Source organism: Euprymna scolopes, chromosome 46, assembly GCF_053919585.1.
Source record: "Euprymna scolopes isolate OS-2025 chromosome 46, ASM5391958v1, whole genome shotgun sequence".
Lineage (NCBI taxonomy): Eukaryota > Metazoa > Mollusca > Cephalopoda > Sepiida > Sepiolidae > Euprymna > Euprymna scolopes.
The window spans coordinates 135,458-158,546 of NC_136527.1; the positions used below are offsets into that span (position 1 = coordinate 135,458).

The window sequence follows — 23,089 nt, forward strand, 5'->3', positions numbered from 1 at the left end:
GTAGAATCATTTGTCAAAACTTTACTACAAATAACACACTGGGGCCTTGTTGGCCTCGCTTCTCCATTTCTGATGCTGGATGTGAATCCATATTCAGTGATCGTATTTTTTTTTTTTATTATTTATTTATTTTATTTATTTTTTTTTTTTTTAGAGGTTCTGTACTTTGTAAATAAAAACAAGAAAAAGTTGAAACTCTAAATTCACCCTCTGGGGTTGAATTTCAGCTCCATTGCGAACCTATGGATTATAAAAATGCCAAGAGATTAAGACGGACTTTTTAATACCAAGGAACATCTTAGGTACTACACCGCTTTTTGAATTTCACCGCTTTCTTCTTTTGAATTTTTCCGTTTACAATTTCTCCCATTTTTAAGGTAAGTAAAAAAAAAATTGCTAAAGACAAGTCCCGTCCGTCTTTGTTTACGTTTTTTCTCTGTTGATATTTGTGTTTCCACTGCTTCACGATGAATGCCTTGGAAAAGTCACTTCTGATTAATGTTTACCAATTTTAAAAATATTCTTGCAGAGAACGTACCATGCCGAAATAAGAACGTGATTATTAAGAAAGCCATTCTTAACATATGGAGGATAAGGAGAGTGTTTTGTAACTATTCTGTACTTTCACCTAACAATTTAATAAAGTGGTACTTATGCAGAATATGGACCGTACAGAACGTTATTTAGAAAGCCATTCTTAAGATGGCGATGGGAAGATGGCGTTTTGTAACTATTCTGTATTTTCGGTAAATATGAAGAATTACTCCACCCTCAAAAATTCGTTTAAAGTTACCACTTGGATAGGTTTTCGGGGTCGCTGAAAACGAAAATAACGTTTAAAATTACAGTAAACGAGTAGTTTCCAAGATATGAAGAAATGTTAGTTCTAAAAAAGTGGGAGATCATTTTTTCTATAATAACTTAACGTAAAGTGATCACCCACTTTGTGGCTTTGGGGGGGGGGTGCTTTCTTTCCACACTCGAAAAATCCTTTGAAATTACCTGCTTACATTGGGGGGGGGGGGGCGGTGGATAATTATATTTCAAAAACAATATAGATGCCGTACCAAATTGGTCAAAAGGAAAATTATTCCCGACTCGCATTTACGTAAAAATGCACTTTCATATAAATAATTGAATTCATTCAAAACGTATCGCAAAAACAAATACAATGACATATATATATATATATATATATATATATATATATATATATATATATATATATATATACAGGGGTAGCAGTGTCAGAAATTTCGTGAAAACTATTAAATAATTCCACCCGCTATCTTTCGAAGCTTATAATTCCTCGAAAAATGTAATTCAAGCCCTAATTTTTTTTTCAATTGAAGGAACAAGGAGTAAGGACCAAGGTTTCATTAAAAAAAAAAAAAAAAAAAAAAACCAACGTGCTTTAAAAAAAAAAAAGGTTTTAAACTTCGGACTTTACAGGTAAATTTCTAAAAACACTACTTTTTTGTTTTAAATTTGAATATATTATTTATTGATCTTTTATCTTCAATTTGTGATATATAAAACTTTGGTACATAAATTATTTACTTTTTAATAAACATTTGAAAAAGGGGTGCGTGAATTAAAAAAAAACGTTTGTCTAAAATAGTATATTCGATTTATTGGAAAGAGCATAAAATTTCACATTGACGCTGAAAATATCGTAAAAATAGAATCAATAGAAAAATTTTTATAGATTTTTTAATTTTAAAAATTGAAAAATACTGAACTCGTAACATTCAATTAATTTCATTACTATTTTTAAAAAAATATTTCTATTACTTTTTATACAACTTTAATAGTTTATTTTGGAAGTATAATCTATAAAGAAAATAAACAACCCACCTTTAAAAGAGAAATTAGGAGTTTTTTTATATTTTATTTGCAGTTTCGTGTTAGGGGTGTCAAAAATTCCTACAAAAATTCTGATACACCTAATACAGGGGTTGGACAAAATAATGGAAACACCTTGAAAAATCAAAGAAATTTGTTTTAATATGGTGTAGGTCCACCTTTTGAAGCAAGTACAGCATTAATTCTTCTAGGTATTGATTCATACAAATTCTGAATGGTTTTCAAAGGAATTTTTGCCCATTCTTCCGTTAGAACCGCCTCCAGTTCTTTTAAGGACGATGGCGGTGGAAATCTACTTCTTAGTTGAACCTCTAAAATTGACCATTTAAGGCTCGATAATGTTGAAGTCTGGGGATTGTATCGCAAAAACAAATAAAATGACATATATATATATATACATAACTGTTACCAAAAGCAAGATAAGTTACTCTTGTATCATTTCCAAGTTGACAGGAAAGTTCTTGTGGTTTTTAACTTTTAAATTCAGATGAACATATCTCGGCTCAAGGATAAGGGTTAATAGGTATACATTAGTCATTGTGATTTTAGCATTGTAAACAGTGGGAATTTTGTAACTTGGATTACTTAGGGGGATGATTCAATTAGAACTTGTTCACATTGGACTTTTTCTTTTTTTTTTTTTTTTTCATAGGTATCAACTCATTATCAAGGCCAAGAGGCCACTCAAGGATAAGGGTTAAAGAGTGTACAGTAGAAAGTGGACAATATAATAATCATTAGTAATGAAAATTTGTTAAATTTGATAACTTATATGGAACGGCTCATCAAGAACTTATTTACGTTAGACTTGAAGACAACCATATTGTAGTCAGCCGGAAAGCAGGAAAACGGAAGACAATTCCACAGGCGTGCAGTTCTAATAAAAAAGCTTTGTTCATGGAATTTACGTTTAGGTTTAGGCACAGATAAAGAGTGGGGGGAATTATTGATAGTGTTTACAGCTAGACGTATTTATGGCGGTAATGTAAAAATCTTAGGTTTTTTAAGCATTTCTCATGCAGAAAGTTGTTGAGATCCTTGAAAAAGTGGTAGTCAGTAGGTGAGAAGTTTGGAGCTATGGCAGATGAGTCAAGAGTTTTGTAGCCTAATTCGTTCAACTTCTGCAGGATTGGTTTAGCAACGTGCGGTTGGGCATTGCCGTGGAGGAGAATTGAGCTTTTTCTAATGCTGAGTGTTTTTGAAGTTTCTGATGCATTTCGTTCATTTGTTGACAGTACTTATCTGCCGTAATGGTTTTGCCTACATTAAAAAAAAACTGTTATAGATGAGACCAGTTGCAAACCACCAAACAGCCAGCATGACCTTCTTTCGATGCAACTCTGGCTTTGGGAAGTGTTGTGGAGCTTCATTGGCATCTAACCACTGACTTGAGCATCACCCGTCGCAAAGAACCCATTTTTCGTTGCAAGTCACAACTCAGTCGAGAAATGGGTCGTTCTTGTGACATAAAAGGGAAGATGACACTTCATATCAGCGTATCTTTTGGTTGTTGTTTAATTCATGAGGCATCTATTTATCGAGTTTTTTTTTTGTCTTTCCAATCTCTCACGTGGTTTGAAATCGTTGTATACATTACGTCTTATTCAGAAGCAAGTTCTCAAACAGTTGTGCATGGATTAGCCTAAGGTTCTTAATTGATCGTTGTCAACATCCGATGGCCGGCCACTATGCTCATCTTGAAGAGTCTTGTTACTGCCACAAAATTTTTTAAACCAGTATTGTGCTGTGCATTCAGTAGTAGTTCCTGGGCCAAACGCTTCATTGATTTCACGAGCTGTTTCAGCAACTTTTCAGCCTAGCTTGCATTGAAATAAGAAAATTGTGTGAATTTGCTTTTTTCTATCTTTTATTCTACATTCTGAAAAGAAGGTATAATTGTTTTTAAACGATTAAATAGAGCGAAAAATGCTCTTTAAATTGATATATAAAGTAATGATATTATAACAAAAACTTATTTGAAATCAAAATTCCACAAGAACTTTCTTGTCAACTTAATAGATAGACGAGTTTTTAGTTGTTTTACTTTTAAACGTTTATTCGATTTGAAAAACAAATAGGGTCAAGCATTACACGAGAACAAGAAAAATGATCGCAAATTCATACCTAAATATTTGAAGTCTTGATAATGACTTAAATATAAAAGTAAAACTGTTAGAAATTCACCCAATAAATGACACAGTAAGATTAAGCAGGTTTGAAAACACTTAGTAAAGATCATGTCAAGCTGGCTTAATGGTTATCGTACTTGACTCACTGTCTTTAGGTTTTGGTTTCGATCTCAGCTCAAGTATTTTTTTTTACTTACAAGCAGGGAACCATTTAAAAAAAACATAATACTCGCATGCAAATGTTTCAGTTTCTTTTCTTTTTTTAAAACTTTATTTTTTAATAGGAATTTAACTTTACATTTAATACCAGGCAACGCCAAGTACATCTTCTACTAATATATAAAACCCACAACTCTTTGCTACTGCTTTAGGGCCTTATAAAGAATTTGAGTCCTTGTTGACGGAGATTTCCAAATTAGTCCCAGAAATGGCTGAATCCAAACAGTGTAAATTATGTTGAGCTAGAACAAAAAAATGGTGTTCATCGCAGCCATTTGGACCCTTGATAATCGCTCAAAGATTGAAAATTAAACAAAATACTAGTAGAAACCCATCCAATAAATGTTACCTCTCACACAAAAATAGAAATTTTTACCAGTATTTTGTTTAATTTTCAATTTTTAGTGATTATGGAGAATCCAAATAAGTAAAAAAAAAACGTATTTTTTTACTTTAATTGCAAGTCAACATTCACTGTTAAATTAACGATTTTCATAGGTTTTCGGGTATGCTGAAAACGAATGTCACCAAGTAGTTTTCTGAATATTAAGACGTTTTTTTTCCAATATAATCTGTAATGTTTTCGCTATTGACCATATTTTTTACCAACTGAACAAGTACTAATGTGCATTCATGTTACAAACAACCCTTAAAAATAATGAGTCACTGAAATTCATTAAGTGATATGGGTTTGTTTTACAATCCACAGAAATACGAAAAAGTGGTCAAAAATGCAAAAATATAACAAACAAATATTATCAAAGGCAAGATAAGTTACTCTTTTAACTATATGGAAAATTTTTAGTGGTTTTATTCACTTTAAAACATTTAATCAGTTTGAAAAACATACAGTGTTTAGCAATCGAGGCAAACAAGACATGGTGGTGAGCTGAAGCCTAAATATGTGAAGTTTTGATAATGATTTAAAAATAAGAAAATTATACAAAATACTGTTAGAAATCCACCCAATATGTCATAGCAATATATATTGGGTGGGTTTCTGACAGTATCTTGTATATATTTTTGGATTTTTAAGTCATTTTCCAAATTTTACATATTTAGGTGTCAGCTTGCTGCAATTTTTCTCTCATTAGACATTGTATGTTTTTCAAACCGAATACACATTTTAAAGTGAGTAAGAACACTAAACTCTTTTCCACGTAGGTAGAAGAGTAACTTATCTTGCTATTTATTTGTTATATTTTTTAAATTTTTACCACTTTTCCATATCTCTGGATTGTAAAACAAAGCCAGTAATATATTGAAAAAAAAACCGTCTTATATCCAGAAAACTACTTGTTTGCCCCAAATTTAAATGTGATATTCGTTTTAGCAGACCTGAAAACTTTTTAAAATCGCATTTCATTGTTTATGGCAAAACATGTAGAAATAACATGCAGTTCCAATTTTCCTGTTTTTAGTTTTTGGAGAATTTTTAAAAATAATTTATTGTGTAGTATTGTGGAGTGGCCCCCAGGTTGGGAAATCGTAGTAGTGCGTAGGACTCCCTGGCTGTGGTACATAGCAGTTTTAATTACGTCGGTCGTCCGTGGGTTCACTTGTTTACTAAGCGGTTGTCATGACAACGAGTTAAGACTAGTGAGTTATCTCACCTTAGACTGGCACTTTTTCCTTATCTTGCCTCTCGTCAATTGTCAAAAATGTCATAACAACGTTGAACCTGAAAACAAAGCGGTTGACAACTTAGAACGATCAGCCGTAACTTAAAAATATGCATTAAAAGACGTAAGTCACAATTGTGTTTGTTTTTGTATAAAATTATATTTTACAATATATTTACAATTTAAAACAGTTCGTCTTTTCTTTTCTTTTGGTGGTTTGGAAGTTCACCGCGATGGTAACAGTGTTCTCACAGTGTTCTGAGGAGGGAAATGACGTTTCAACGATCCAGTCTTCAGCAACACGTGCTGTCCCTTGTTTCTCCTCTCTCTGCTAGCTCTCTGCTTCTTCTCGTTAGATTCACCGTTTTTATTGGCATTTTGTCACTTTGTTTTTCCTATCCACGCGTTCTGTCAATCAGCTGATCGATAATAGAACATGCGTTCTTTAGTCACGTTTTGACAATTTCTTTGCCAGTTTCTGACCTCAGATGATCATCCGATTTATCTTCAGCTGACGGACACGTGAATTTACCACTCATGCCAATATCTGTACTTCCAGAGCTTACGAGGAATGTCACATTTCTTTGTTTTGTAAACAAAAAAATCGTCGTCCGATTTCTCTGTTTATGACGTAAGCCCTTTCTCTTTTCAACTGGTAGACAATCGATTATTCAATGCCCACTCTTTTAAATCTTTTATTAAAGAAGTTTTTCTTTTCAGTTATGTATGATGGTTCCAGCCATCCATTACATAACAATTGGTTTTACGGAGAGTAAAAAACATGAGATTATTTTAGAATCTTTCTTCTGTAGAATACTACAAAAATTACAATGAAACAGTTTTATTTTACAAGTTTTTACTGTTACTATTTGTTATGGTGGTCGAAAATTCTGCCTTTATTATGGCCATACCTACCAAATAAGATCTCAGTATGGCTAACTTCATTATCTTTTATGAGGAATGGTGCACAGACTCCCTGCCTTCCTTGAATCGCTTATGCCACTCAAAAACTGGTGCTTAATTCATGCAGGATGGTCCAAAAGCAGTCTGATACTTTTCTGTGGCATTTATTTTCCAAGTTTAAAGTAGAATTTAATTGCTATCGTTCTTCTAAAGTGTCTTCACGTCCAGATTGCATTTTTGGAATTCACTAGCTGTGTCAACCAAGCTTTAGTAAGGTGTATTCCAATTCCTTCTGTAGATGTTCATTTGAATCTGAAATCATAAAAATTGGTCAGTTATCTCATAAGATGTATAGCAATAACATACTGAATTTTCAACAGTCTACAACAATTTTAAATGCTTGTACAAAAGACGCCTGGAAACTTATTGAAGGCACCTCGTACATAGTCTTATGTAAATGAACATCAGCCTCATTGTCTTTGAGAGATAAAGAACGTTAATAGAACATTTGAATATCTATGTATCTCATATAGAGTTCAATTGTTAGCCCCAGCTAGGGGCCCCTTGATTTCCACTGAAAGAAAATGAAGCATATGTTTCTGTGATCATCTCTAACGTTTATTATGTAGCTGTGTATATAACAACGTTTATTATGTAGCTGTGTATATAACAGCATTTATTATGTAGCTGTGTATATAACAGCGTTTATTATGTAGCTGTGTATATAACAGCGTTTATTATGTAGCTGTGTATATAACAGCGTTTATTATGTAGCTGTGTATATAACAGCGTTTATTATGTAGCTGTGTATATTAACGTTTATTATGTAGCTGTGTATATAACAGACCATGTTGTACACACGTTCACATAATTGTGTAACGTCTATATAATAAGTGTATATGTATATATACATGTTTATATAAATGTATGCTTACATTTTGAATTGAAAGTCATGTTTAATTTCAAAAGAGTTTCCGACAGGTAGCTATTCTGTACACATCCTAGAGATGAAAACGATTTTGGGGCGGGAAGCTGTTTTGTCCTGGATTTTAAAATTTTGCAGGCAAAGAGCAAAAGATCTTTCTTGTGTGGACATGAAAAAATTATGTGCAGGAATGCTAAAAAATTCAATATTTTTGTGGAGCTATTCTGGTTTCTGATTGGTTGCTAGCAGAACATAGCTCCATTTGATTTGTCAGTTCCTTTTGCAAGTGTCTATAAGTAAAACCTTAAAATTTTTTAATCATACCCGTATGATATATCAGAAATATAGCAACATTCATCATGGCTTGTATCGTCTAGGAAATGTGTGTGTATATATACATGTCTATGTTTATCGGGCAGGTACGTGTGTGTGTGGGTGTGTTTAAACATATGAAATTGGTTAATTCATAACCGGACACTTAAACACTTAAGAGACAGTTCTTTAACATGACAAATAACATTTCCTGTGGGGATACCAAGAAAGAACACATACCTTGTTTTCTTTCTCCTTTTCATGTTGCCACGTTGCTGAAATTCTTCCCTCTGATAGACAAAACAAATAAGAACATTGTCACGAAATTCAATCCCAAAACTTAAAAACATTTTTTTTTCTATTAGTAAAGCATATTCTTTGCTTTTTTTCTCTTCCCAATAAAGCCAGAAAGTTCAATAGACCCAAACTCAGAAAAACGTTTATTTCATGGGCTGGATCCCCTTTAGAATATGCAACGCTTCTTATTCCTGTCTGCTAACTCTGTCTAGCTAAGTCAATCTTCAACTAACTTCTAACTAGTCTATCATGCCAAATATATGAAAATCTTTTCTTTGTTTTCTCTGACATTACCAACAACGTCAACCTTTGTTTTTATACCAACTGAAACTAAAAGAAATGCTCGATAGATCAAAGAAATCAATAGAAAAATAAAGAAAAAAAAAAAAATTAACATGACAATTTTCTATATGCCAATCGCATTCCCCCCTAGGCAAGCTGAACCAATTTCTGCATTTATTATTGTCTGCTAATTTTTTCTAGCTAATTCTGTCTCCAACTAACTTCTATCTATTCTGCCACTAACTAGGCCATCCTTTGTTTTTGGTAAAATTTGAAATGTATTTGTTTATTCTAAGTTAACTTTTATGTAGCTAGCACTCCAATCTGGTTTATTATTTATGAAATTAAATTCCATTACAATTTAAAATCTGTTTTATGTTTCCAACATTCTTTTTAATTATCGAAATATTCTCTAAATATTTCATATTTTCTGACAATCGCCAACTTTTACTCCAATTAGATAAACAAGCATTTTCCGAGATACCAGTATACGTCTCAGCTATCACTGTGATTTGGGTTGCTTATATTTATATTGTGCCCTGAATAAGATGGTGGGCCAAACAAAATTCACCTAAGGAACAGATTTGGCACATGAGCCAGAGGTTGCCAACCTTTGGTCTAACACTATTGTCTCAGTTTTCATATTGTTTTCAGGATTTTGAAGACAACGTTTTGTTACAATTATCCAAAAAACGATTATTTTTGCATAAATTTTGCATAGAAAAATTATGTTTAACATTAGGTATCCACATACCAAAACTTTAAGTTAAAATTGCCTGTTATGCAAGATAGCTTATTAGATCATAAGTATAACTCTGAGATTTCCATATAACTTTCAGCCGATTAAGTGCACTCCAAGCTTTGGCTATTCTGTTAGTGTCTTCAAGCTTGAAGATCATGGAAAAACTTTGAAAGCATTGAATTGAACTTAATGAGCAATTTTAACTTAAAGGACTTTTAGTATTTTTTCTTTTTTTTTTTAGATATCTACTGTTAAATATGATTTTTGTATGTGTTTCGTTTGTGTTAGCAAAAAACTTAACATCGCTATCTCCCTTAATCGTGATATTTTTGTGACTGGAAAGTATTTTTAAATTTAATATTGCCATGAAACATTTTTTTGTATCAGAAGTTGACCATCATACTGCTTATTTCTTCAAGTAGATTGACATGCACGATTCTTGACAGCACCTGTTTCGTAGTACAAAATCATTCATGTAATTATGTCAATTTTTGAGTTTATTTCGCCCTTAACTCACCAAAAGAAAAAGCACTTATCAATTTTATACGAAAATAAAGACATATATTACAAAATCCGAAAATTGGGAGAGAAGTTGCAATTATTTATTCATTTTGTTACGCTATCATCAAATAATTTAATCTTAAAATATTTATTTCGCTTTGGTAACATTTTTGTTATTCAAACGTTCTTTTCTTTGTTATATTTCTAAACTAAACACTGACAATTGGCCATGAACAGGTTAACCAGTATTTTCTGGGAGCAAATAACATAACAAATCCATGCATTTAATTCATGTCTGGATACATGCCACTCACCCTAAGCAAGTTTGGGCAGATTTGCCGTTTAGTTGTACAAATAGCCTCGAAGCCTGTTATCAAAAAAAGGAACACATTGGGTCAACACCGGTATTAATATCGTAAACAGATGTTTGTTTATATTAACGTGATTATTCAATGTCTAAAATCAAAGGAATAGACTTGATGTTCAAGAAAAAAAAATCCAACTAAGATCAAAGGTTGAGACTATTATGAAAGAAGGGCAGATTTGCTGTTTAGTTGTACAAATAGCCTCTAAAGCTATTATCACAAAAAAGAACACGTTCAGTCAGCACTGGTATATAGCGCTTAATATAAAAAACGTTTGTTTATATTAACGTGATTATTGAAAATGCAATCCTGTGATAAAAATGTAATTAAAATTAACCACGTTCTTTAACAAATAAAAAAAGAGAAATAATGAAAGATGAAGTTTTAAAATTATTAAATGTGTTTTATTTTATGATTTAAAAATAAAACACATTGAAAAATATACATAAAATGTTGGTTTTGTTCTCGAGAAAAATAATGAAAGATGAATTACTGTGGAGATGCATCATCATATGCATCTGAAAACAATATAAAATTTAAAATCAAACCAAAATCTTACTTGTATTGTTCAATGTTTTAAATTTGAAATCTAAATCTATATATATAAAAGCGAAAATGCATGTGTGTATGTATGTACGCTTTTCCTCGATGTCTACAAAAGGCTTCTTTCAATTTCTTTCGATTCGATTTGATATAATTGACCGTCTAAATTTCGCATGTTGAGACATCTGTAGATATACCAATGGATCAGGTACAAGGCAAATACGTAATGAGTGTTTTCAAAGATTATGCTGCAAGTCTTCTAAACTGATTAAAAGAGGATTATGTGAGAGATTCCTATATCGATGATATAAGAATTTGATGAGATAGTTGTGCTCGCATCGAAGTAATTACAAGTTTGACCTAACATCAAAGCAACTATTAGAAGAAATGTGCTCTATGACTTAACCAGAACAGGGTGGGCGACATCTATCTATATATATAAAAGCGAAAATGTATGTATGTATGTACGCTTTTCCTCGATGTTCACAAAAGGCTTCTTTCAGAGAAGCGCTCGCTCGGTTCACAACTTCTTAAAACTTTTTATATCATCTATAAATTGTAATATCTCAGAGTTACCCACGGAGCCCGCCTGTCTATTTAATTTTATTGACTTTCAAACGTTAATTATTCCACATTTCCCGCATCGGCACGCGTTACATTCGGTTTTCGGTATAAAAAAAAAGTGAAACTCGACTCTAATCACAGGCCTAGAGCCACTTGCCCGTGTGCCCTCTGGGGCCTGGGCGACAAGATCAAAATGTAGTATCTGTTCCGACAGATGCTGCAAGCTATGACTAGCAAAGACCATATGTGGGGGTAACCCCACATATCTGACCTTGGTCACTGAGGGGGCAACCCTTCATACCCACAGTTACTAATCCAGCTCCCATTTCCCACCTCTCGGGAGCTGGTCCCCCCTTTCCCTCCCCCTCCCCCTATCTCCACATTAAAAAACGGCCTTGTGCCTAATTTGCTCAGTGGGGAAGCAAATAAACCCAACAGGCCGAAAGCCAGTTGTCTCAAGAGAGCTAAGTAACGTTTGTTCAATGTCGACTTCGTCATATCAGACTGTAGCTTTCATTTCGCTCCTCCTAATAAACAGGGAGTGGGTTTTTAAAAACAAACAAACCGATTTATTCACCTCATTCAAAACTGTCCTGCACAAAATAACTGCTGAATACCTATCGCCGTCATGTTAATCAAAAACACGCACCTGTTTTTTTTTTTAACACTTTACTATTTTCCAACTGCGCGTCGTAAAAGGCTTTGTTTTTTTTTTCACATTTTCGGCGTTTTTTCACATACCCTGAAAAACACCCGGGCAACGCCGGGTACCCCTCGCTAGTATATATATAAAAGCGAAAATGTATGCATGTTTGTATTATGTATGTATGTTTGTGTGTCTGCTAAAAACTTTCGACAGACAGAACAAAAATTCACAAACTCGGTATCATATTGAAGCCCCATCCTTCGCACGAAAAATTGGCCAAAAACGTTCATTTTTTCACCCTGAAATCGACAATTTTCGATGGGGGGGGGGGGTCAACAAAAACGGTTCTCTCATGACGACGACCGGTTCTACGGATGCGTCAGATGATGTCATGACCTGATTTACTTTAAATAGTTGAAGAACTGACTAAATTTCATGTATGTCATGTTAGCTCAGTTAGTTTGCACGTTGGGTCATTATCTAAACGTTTTGGGTTCGAATCGTGGTGTGAGATGTCTTCTTTTTTTTTCGATTTTTTAAATTTAAATATTGACCCAGTGTTATTTAAGCCATTTTTCACATAACGTTCGTTTTCTGTTTTACCCCCCTCCCCCCGCTTAAGTTTTAATGTTCGTTTTTATGTTTTCTTTATTTACTTCGCTTATAGCAAACAAAGCTGGTCATTGACCTCATTAAAAACAACTGCTGAATAGCTATTGCTTACGTCGTCATCGTCGTAATGGTCGCAAAAAATCTTAACTTTACGACTTCTGTGCGGGCACCTGTCAATTTTGTTCTTACTTAAATAAATTCAAACATCTTTCAGTAACTCATTCTGGCTGGCCGAACGGTTCATATTTTTTTCACATTTTATTTTTCAACTTCACCTCAGGGCTTCGGGTTCGATCCTACCAACTTACCACAACTTTTTACCCCCCCACCCCCGGTTTCTTTTTATTTAAGCGCACACACACCTCGAAACACCCGGGCAACGATGGTTACCCCTGCTAGTTATAAAATAAAACACATTTAATCATTTTAAAACTCATGTTTCATTTCTTTTTTATTTGTTAAACAACATATTATTTGTATTGTTTAATGTTTTGAATTTTTAATTATACAATAAAACTTTTAAATTAGAAAATAAAACTCATTTAATCCTTTTATTGTCAAACAACATGGTTAATCTAAAATAAATTATACATAAACAAACTTCTTGATCAATACCGGTGACGACCCAACGTGTCACTTTTTTGATAACAGGGTTAGAGGCTATTTGTGCAACTAAACGGCAAATCTGCCCAAGTTTGTTCCTACATACCATAACCAACGTTTTGATCACCATTTTTTTTTTTAATTCAATTTTCACCCCAAACAAGGCACAGTGCCACTTTGAAGCAGGAGGCTACTATTAGGGACTTAATTAGCAGGGTCATTATGAAGGGAGATGAGTAGAAATATGTTTGTTCACATTACATTTGAACTTCTGCATATCATTGCAGTTGGGAAAGCAGAATCCCGGAAGGGACTTCCAAGGACCTGCAGTTCTGGGGAAGAAACTATTGGAGTAAAAGGCTTTCTTGCACCTAGGGATCTCTACTGTAAAGGGATGAGACTTAGTAGCTTGTCAGGTTTGTCGGAGGTAGTTACGTCGGGGAGGTACAAGTGTTTGCAGTTCGTCAGAGCATTCACCATTAAAGTATTTGTAGAACAGGCAGAGGGATGCAACATCTCGTCGATGGGACAGAGGCTGAAGCCTAGATGACAGTTCAGGACCTATCAGATTGGCGACTCTCCTTTGAACCCTGTCCAGGAGCGAGAGACAAGCAGCAGATGCACCAGCCCAGATGTGACACAGTACTCCATACATGGGCGAATGGTTGACTTATAGAGGTATAGGATGCTGTCAGGCGTAAGTAGTTTTCTAGCACGGTAGAGGGAGCCAACCTTCCTTGCAGCAGCCCTGGCAATGCTCTCAATGTATCTATTCCAGTTCATATTCCCTGTAAACGTTAGGCCGAAGAGTTTAAAAGAAGTACTTTCAGGCAATGTGTTCTTGGCCATTGCTATTGGTGGTAGAGAAGGTTTCTTGTAGTTATTGAAGGAAACAAGCTTAGTCTTAGCAGCATTGAATGTGACCAATCATTTTTGTCCCCATTCCACTACGGATTGGAGGTCATCCTCTAGAGTTTCTGCCATTTCCTTGGATATGTGTTCATTTGTTTTCCCCTCATATCTGTTATAGAGAGTGGTGTCATCGGCAAATAGACCCATCTCCGAAACAATATTATCAGGGAGGTCATTTATGAATATCAAGAATAATAGAGGTCCAAGGATAGACCCCTGAGGTACTCCCACATTTATGTCATATTCTTTGGATGTATGACCGTCGAGGACAATTTTGATTTTTCTATTACTTAAGAAGGATTTAATTACATTATGAATTCTTACAGTGATTCCATATGATCTAATTTTCCTTAGAAGACCATCGTGCCATACCCTGTCAAAAGCCTTAGATATATCAATATCTATATATATTTGCTTATGAGAATCGTCATCCACAATGTCGTCTCATTTTATAATCTATATATATAAAAGACAAATGCGGCACACACATTTTTGTATGTCCAAAAAAGGCTTTTTTCGTCGACGGTCCCAGGGTTGTTACTATCGCTTAGAAGTGTTTATATAACCCCTAGATAATAATATCTAGGATTTGGGAATGCGCATCGCATCTAGATGTATTTACATCGACTTTTATAAGATTCGCACTATTTTGCTGTGTTGCCTGTTTGTTCGGCTTTTTAGTATAAATAAAGTGAAACTAAATTCAAACAGTGTGTGTTCTCGGCTTTTGTGCCGGAATGTCCAGAAAGTAATTAGCTTTTGGCCAATGCGGTGGAAACCTTATATCAGACAATTGCTTTCATATGGACACTCCTATATTTTATGAGGAGCTGGTTTTCAACCCAACATCTTGGAGAAACTAAACCGAAACAAATTTCACTGCAGCATTGATGTTTGACCTAATTCACTTTTTAGTTAATTCATCATGTTTTTTTTCACTTTCGCCTCAAGGATTAGAGTTCGAGCCTCCCTCCCCCCCGGACTTTTAGTATTTCAAACACCCAGGCACCGCCAGACCGTTCGTATTGCATCACGTTCGTTTTTTTTTTGTTCCTTTTTTTAAGAAGTTTTAACATTGTTTGCTTTTATAATATTTAAACAGGGTTATTACTTTGCTTTGTAATCATTTTACCCCCCCCCCCACACACACACACACGCCTCTAAAAACCCAGGTAACACCGGCTACCCCCGCTATTCATATCTAAGATATGGTTAAAAGATTTTTAGTTAAAAATGAAGACAAAGGAAGTCTCATTTTAGCATTTAATAAACAACTTTATTTGTTATCTTTGTTAGTAGAGTGTACAAGAGAGAGAAACGGGTTAGTAGTTGGAAGTATTCTTGTGTAGATATAAAATAAATATAATGCCGGCTGGTTGAAAGAAAGAATAGTTCAGTCCACACATGTTTATAGCTAGTAGTCGCTGGGAAAAAAGAAAGCCGGTTAAAAGAGAAAGAAAGGGCAAAGTCTTCAGTGTTGTCGTGTGTGAGTTGTATGTTATTTAGCATGACAAAGAATGTTCGTTTGGGTAGTCCTGTAGAATGATAAATTTTGTGTGGGTACAGCCCGTGGAAATAAATGGTGATTGGACAAGCCAGGGAGAAAATGGATTTCAAATCTGGAAGTCGTTAAAAGTAGCTCCTGCCTGTGTTTGCAGCGAGTGTCAGTTGCTACAGATTTCTTCATTTGCTTTTTTTCTTGCAAAAACAGAACATGGAAAACTACAAAGAAACTTGCCATAAAGTAAGCTATGTATATATCTATATGAGATGCATAGCTATTTTTTATGTTTAAACATTATATCAAATAGCTAATATATATAATAATATATAAGATATTGTTCAAAGATTCTTTGATTTGTTTTTTTCTTGCAAAAGCATAACATGGAAAACTATATGAGATGCATAGCTATTTTATGTATAAACATATCAAATAGATGATAATTTGTTTTATGCAGTTTGACTTCTGCGCAGTTCTTTTGTTTTTCAATTTTATATATTTTATCAAATGTATACACATTTTTTTAATTCATCTATGTATATATAAAAGCGAAAATGTATGTGTGTTTGTGTGTATGTATGTATGTTTGTGTGTCTGCTAAAAACTTTCGACCGACGGAACAAAAATTCACAAACTTGGTCTCATATAAAAGCCCCACCTTCCGGACGACAAATATCGAAAAATTGGCCCAAAGTGACCATCAGAAGTGCGTCAACTGATCGATTTTCTGCAGGGGGGGGGCCAAAAAAGTGACATTTTAATGTTAAACATTACATGTTTTTAAATCGATTTATAACTGCCCCCAAAAATACGGCCGCCAACTCTTCTACATAAAGTATACACGCGGCCGTTTATTTTGGGTCAACTTGTATTTAAAACCCGCTGAGTCATGTCATGTTATCTTGACGTCAGCAAGCTCTAATGGCGGTCTGAATTTACAATTTAAAAATGTTGTTATCGGTAAACAAAAATTAATTAAAGCTAAACTATGAACTTCTACACTATGGCAACGTTACCAAAGTTATTACCACCGTCAAAATAGTTAGATACGATAGTTAAACGAAAAATAAAGCCAAGCCAAACATGTGAAGTAAAAAAAATACGCTTACAAAAAATATTAACGATCAAAGTTTTTTTAAATAAAAACAGCCAGACGCCATTTTCCAGTCTTTAGAGTAAGGCAGACGAAGTGAGAGTGAGTGAGAGAGAAACGCAAACAGAGAGAGATGTCTAGACAGAAAACGAGAAAAACGTTAACTTTTTCACCCCAAAATCGATAATTTTCGACAGGAGGAGGGTCAACAACGCATGCGTCAGATGACGTCATCACGCCGTGACCTGATTTACTTTAAATAGTTGACAAACCAAACAAACTTTAAAGACGTCGCTTTAGCTCAGGTAGTTAAGGCCTTGGTTCATTATCTAAACGTTTTGGGTTCGAATCGTGGTGTGAGATGGGTTTTTTTTTCGATTTTTTTAATTTAAATATTGAACCCGGTATTATTTAAGCCATTTTTCACGTAACGTTCGTTCATTTTTCTGTTTTAATCGGTCGTGTGCCTTACGTTATTTTTTGTGTGTTTTACCCCCCCCCCCACTTAATTAAAACGTTTTCTTTTCTTACTTCGCTTATAACAATGCTTACATCGTCATTGTCGTCGTCGTAATGCTCAACGACTTTCAAACATCTTTCACTTCTGGCTGGCCGATTTTATTTTCAAACTTCGCTTCAGGGGTTCGGCTTCGATCCTACCCCCCCCCCCTCGGCTTCTTTTTTATTTAACACCACACACCCCTACAGACACCCGGGCAACGCCGGGTACCCCTCGCTAGTTTTATATAAAACAAAGTCTGATTTTTGTTAATTTATGTCTTAAATATAAAAAAGTATTTTTATAATATCATTTGTTATAGGCATTGCCACTTTTGCCCTGTTATTGTTTTTCAATTTTTATACGTTTTTATATATATTTTATATTTTTGTCAAATGTATGCATATTTTATTTGTCATTTTATATAAAACAGACTCATTGTTGTTAATTTCTTAATTTTTTTCTGCAAAATCAGAACATTGAAAACTATAAAGAAACAGATGAATCTGAAGAATTACTTATGTCGATTTCAAAAATGAACGTGGTAACTAACATCCAAGAAAGATACTATTTTTTAATTCCTGAAGAATTAACCATGACGGAGAGCATGTTTTATAAGAAAAATATGAACTCGGACAGTGTTTATTAAATGTTAAATTAAAATAAATTACAAATTGAAATTTTCCCCTGATTTTAAACTACAAAGAAATAGATTCCTCTGAAGACTTACCCATTATGTCAACTTCCACTAACGCCAAAGAGAAAGATGGTTGCACATTTTCAAGTCATTTTATATAGAACAAAGACTGATTTTTGTTAATTTCTTGATTTTTTTACTTGTAAAAACAGAACATGGAAAATTACAAAGAAACAGATTCGTCTGAAGAATTACCCATTACACCAACTTCCTCTAACACCAAAGAGAAATATGATTGTACATTTTCCAAGAACATTAACAAGGAAGAGACTACAACAAAAAGAACTGTATTAAAACCCTTTTCTTGTGAAGTCTGTGGCTCTACTTTCTCTTTCAAGTCTCATCTATCGCAACACATTCGAACTCACACTGGAGAGAAACCATATTCGTGTGAGGTGTGTAAATCTGCATTTTCAATGAAATCAACGTTGCTCTGGCACATTCGAACTCACACAGGTGAAAAGCCATATCGTTGTGAAGTATGTGGCTCTTCTTTTTCACGGAAGTCGACTTTGTTGGAGCATACACGAACTCACACTGGAGAGAAACCATATTCTTGTGAAGTATGTGGATCTTCTTTTGCAAGGAAATCACATCTGGCCGAGCACAGGAGAACTCACACTGGAGAGACACCATATTCTTGTGAAATATGTGGATCTTCCTTCTCAAGAAAATCGAGCCTGTTCAGCCACATGCAAATACACACTGGGGAGACACTATACTGCGAAATTTGCAATGCACCCTTTTCGACAAAGTCAACATTGCTGGCTCATATGCATATCCATACTGGTGAGAAGTCGTTTCTGTGTGAAGTGTGTGGCACTAGTTTTGCACGGAAATCACATTTGTTGGGCCACATACAAACGCACACTGGGGAAAAGCCACATTCTTGTGAAGTTTGTGGATCTAGTTTTTCAACAAAATCATACTTGTCGGGTCACATGCGTATACACACGGGTGAGAGACTTTTCTCTTGTGAAGTTTGTAGTGCTAGGTTTTCTCATAAGCCACACTTTGTCGAGCATATGAAAACACATAGTGGAGAGAAGCCATTCACTTGTGGAGTTTGTCACTCTTCGTTTACAAGGAAATCGTCTTTGGTAAGGCATGAGCGAATGCATATGGCAGAAAACTTGAACAGCTCAACTGTCTAAGGTCTCTCTGTACCAGGGCTTATCAGGACAATCTGGCATGAGCATACGTCCCGTACATGGCATCTTATTTCAAACTCCAGAGCACGGTCACCAATTTTACCAGGTGTATCTAAAAAAATTAAATTGTTTTTCTCCTTGTTTAATTATAACTTGTCATATAAAGTCAATGAATACAAATGTAACGGCAATAATGCACATATGCCATCTAGCAGAACACTATCACTAATTTCCCCCACTCTTTATCTGTGCCTAAACCTGAACGTAGATTCCATGAGAAAAGCTTCTTTCTTATAACTGCACGCCTATGGGATTGTCTTCTGTTTTCCTGCTTTCCAGCTGACTACAATATGGTTGTCTTCAAGTCTAACGTAAACAAGTTTTTGATGAGCCGTTCCATATAAGTTAACAAATTTACCAAATCTCCATTACTAACGATTACTATATTGTCCAATGTCTACTGTACACTCATTAACCCTTATCCTCGAGTGGTCTCTTGGCCTTGAAAAGTGATGATGCCTATGTAAAAAATAAAACATATGCAAATGCATGCAAAATGACTGAAAAGAAAAAGACTGAAAAAAAAGAAAGCACAGTTAGAGAAGTCGTGGATGACATGCAAGAACACATTAAGGATTTGGGTGCCATCACAGCCGTAACGATGTTCTATTCTATATATTGTGGGCGAGAAAATGTGTATGGTTGCAAAAACAAGAATACGATAACCGAGTAAGTTGAACATATATTTATTTACCACAAATCAGATGTTGGATCATTTCCCGGCATCCGTAATAGTCACAATAAGGTCTTGTCAGGTTGTAAGGGTCGTCTAGAGGTGAGAGCAACGTTTAGAGATGGCTTGTCTGTTAAGACATGGTTGTTTCGATGATGTAGGGTATAGGCGTGGCTTGTCTGATTGTAATGTTGTAGAGATGACGCGGGATACAAATAATATGGAAAAAAAAAGCACACAAATAAATACCGTTCACTTGCAAATAGAGAATCTCGTAGTGGCTGCGATTTTCCAGACGGCCATGTGCTCCACCTTTTTTTCTCTTTTTTCCGGAAGTCTGAGCGGACTGCCCTGCAAATGTTCAAAAATCCCTTTTCCTCCGCACTCGAGATGACAACAACTTCCGTTTCTCGCATCAGGGCAAGATCTTGTAACAACAATAACGCCAATTTTGTCAAACATGAAAACACATAGTGGAGAGAAGCAATTCACTTGTGGAGTTTGTCACTCTTTATTTACAAGGAAATCGATATAAGTGAATGCATCTGACATAGAATTTGAACAGCTCAAGTGTCTAATGTTTCTCTGTACCATTATGCTGTCTCATCCTATAATAATATGATAATAATGTATAAGATATCGTTAAAATGTTTTTGTCTATTTCTTGATTTGTCTGTTTGGTTCTTGCAAAAACAGACCATGGAGAATTACAAAGAAACAGATGACTCTGAAGGATTACCTATTACGTTGACTTCAAAAATGAATGTGACAATTAAAGTCAAAGAGAAAATGATTTTTAAAAATTTTTTTGCCAAAATCATCACCATCATATCATATGAATCTGAAGATTCGATACTTGGCATTGCTTTCCCCGATACTTTTCTAGTTGGAATTTTCTGTACCAAGGTTTGGCAGGATAATCCAGCATGAGGATACATCCTCTACATGGCATCTTACTTCAAACTCCTCAGTATGGCCACCAATTTTCACATAACAAACCCAGGCGTCTCTCTTTAAAAAACTAAAGTATTTTTCTCCCCTGTTTAATTAAAATTTTTCATATAAAATCAATAAATACAAAAGTTACAGAGCGCATACACAAATGCATATGCAATGACATCACCAGTAAAGAAAAAGACTATAAAAAGGAGAAAGAGCACGTTAGAGAAGACGATCATGTTAGAGACCTGGATGACGTTCAAGAGCATGTTAGAAATGTGAGTGCCATCACAGCCATAATGAAAAGTCATACATGGGAGAATAAAGAAATAAAAGTTGTTACAACAGGAAAAAGTGAGTTGAAGTTCTTTCTTATTTTTGCGTGCTTTGTGACTGAGGCTACAACACGTTGGGTTACATTACATAAAAATATTTAATTCTAACCCAATCAAATGGGTCTCTTTACTTAAATTTTTTGCTGCTTTTTCACCCCAAACAAGGCAGAGTGAGACATAGATGTAAGGGGCTACTATTTGGGGCCAAATTTGATGGGGTACTATGTAGGGAGTTGAGCAGAAAGATATTTGTTCACATTACACTTGAACTTCTGCATGTCAGTACAGACGGGAGGGAATTCCAAAGTGTAGCAGTTCGAGGGAAGAAATTATATGAGTAGAAGTCTTTCTGGCATCTGCAGTGTAGAGGTGGGATTTTGCTGCTTATTGGGTTAGTCAGAAGTATTTATTTTCTCATAAGCCGCATTTTGTCGAGTTTGTTACTCTTCGTTTACAAGGAAATTGTCTTTGGTAAGGCATAAGCGAATGCATATGGCAGAAAACTTGAACAGCTCAAGTGTCTAACGTCTCTCTCTACCAGGGTTTGTCAGGAAAATCTTACTTCAAACTCCTCAGCACTGCCACAAATTTTCTAAGGCACCAACCCTTAAAAAAAATGATATCACAGTAAAGAAAAAGACTATAAAAAGAAGAAAGAGTATGTTAGAGAAGACAATGATGTTAAAGATGTGGAAGTTGTTTGATAGTACTTTAGAGATGTGGGTGCTATCACAGCCATAATGAGAAAGCAGTTGTGGCAGAAGATGAGGAAATAAATGCCGTTACAATGGGGAAAAGTGGGTTTAGTGACTGAGGCTACAACATATTGGGTAACATTACACAAAAATATATAATTCCAACTCAATAAAATGGGTCTCTTTACTTAAATTTTTGTTGCCTTTTTACCCTAAACAAAGCAAAGTGCTACTTAAATGTATGTCAGTACAGTCAGGGAAGCAAGGATCCAGAAGGAAATTCCAAAGTGTAGCAGTTCGAGGGAAGAAACTATTTGATTAGAGACGCTGTTGCCTGTGTTAATCATATTTTGCTTGATTAAGCTGGGTTTGATGTGCAGTAGTGGGAAGGGTATTCTGTCTATGTCCATCATTTCTTTTGTTGATGGCATTCCTTTCTTTGCAAGGCAGTAATTCCTCCCACATCTTTTTGTTTGTGGATGCTGGGCACCAATTTCATCACATCACCAACCCATGCATCTCTATTAAAATATGACTAAAGTATTTTTCTTCTTCTTCTCTTTTAGATTATAATTTATGTTGATATCGTCTCCAATTGTATATACAAAAATATTTCATTTTAAACCAATCAAATGGGTCTCTTTGCTTAATTTTTTTTATTGTTTTGTCACTTCAAACAAGGCACAATGCCACTTGGATGTAAATTGGCAACTATTTGTGAAAAAAATGCAAGACTATTATGGAGGGCTTTGAACAGCATGATGTTTGTTTACATTACATTTGAACTTCTACATGTCAGTAAATTCAAGCCCAGTCCATGGAATCTTTGTTATCTATTTATACCTCAACCACAACCAGCACTTTTAAACGCTTATCTTCGAGTGGCCTCTGGGCCTTGATAAGTGGTAATACAATCGAGTGGCCTCTGGGCCTTGATAAGTGGTAATGCCTAAGTAATAAAAAAATAGGTATATTAGAAATATCCCGCATTTCCATTACAACCGATTACTACTGTGCACTTTTCAATCCTTATCTTAGATATATTACAAATTTCCCGACTTTCCATTACTAACGTCCATGGAATCTTTGTTATCTATTTATACCGAGGTATAAATAGATAACAAAGATTCCATGGACTAGGCTAAGGCAAGAGCCTTCAACCACAACCAGGAGAGGCTTATAATGGCTGCTTAAGATGAGGGATAGATGACTTTTAGGAAAAGTTTAGGTCTAAGTAACGACATCAGATGCAGGTTTTGCTACACAGACATATAAAGTGTGAGGCCCCTGGTATCAAGGTATACGGTGCTTTGGAGACGCTTACTACACACTAGGTCTCATAGCGCAATGGTCAGTGTACTTAGAAAAAATCATTGGAAAAGTGATTTTTTCCGTCAAAATGC

At 34.8% G+C, this 23,089-nt stretch overlaps 1 protein-coding gene across 2 annotated transcripts; it reads left to right on the top strand.

Annotated features, from left to right (window-relative positions):
* The first annotated feature begins 311 nt into the window (after positions 1 to 311).
* On the top strand, positions 312 to 19,127 carry LOC145270475 (uncharacterized). Of its 2 annotated transcripts, none has more exons than XR_013865381.1 (2): positions 312 to 377; positions 17,612 to 19,046. XR_013865381.1 is itself a non-coding variant. In XM_080126144.1 (2 exons), the coding sequence occupies exon 2, from the start codon at positions 17,989 to 17,991 to the stop codon at positions 18,985 to 18,987; it is 999 nt and encodes a 332-aa protein (XP_079982270.1). In that variant the 5' UTR covers positions 327 to 377; positions 17,986 to 17,988; the 3' UTR covers positions 18,988 to 19,127. The 2 variants fall into 2 exon arrangements, 1 of the variants encoding a protein (XP_079982270.1); XM_080126144.1 differs by having other exon boundaries at positions 327 to 377; positions 17,986 to 19,127.
* The last annotated feature ends 3,962 nt before the right edge of the window (positions 19,128 to 23,089 follow it).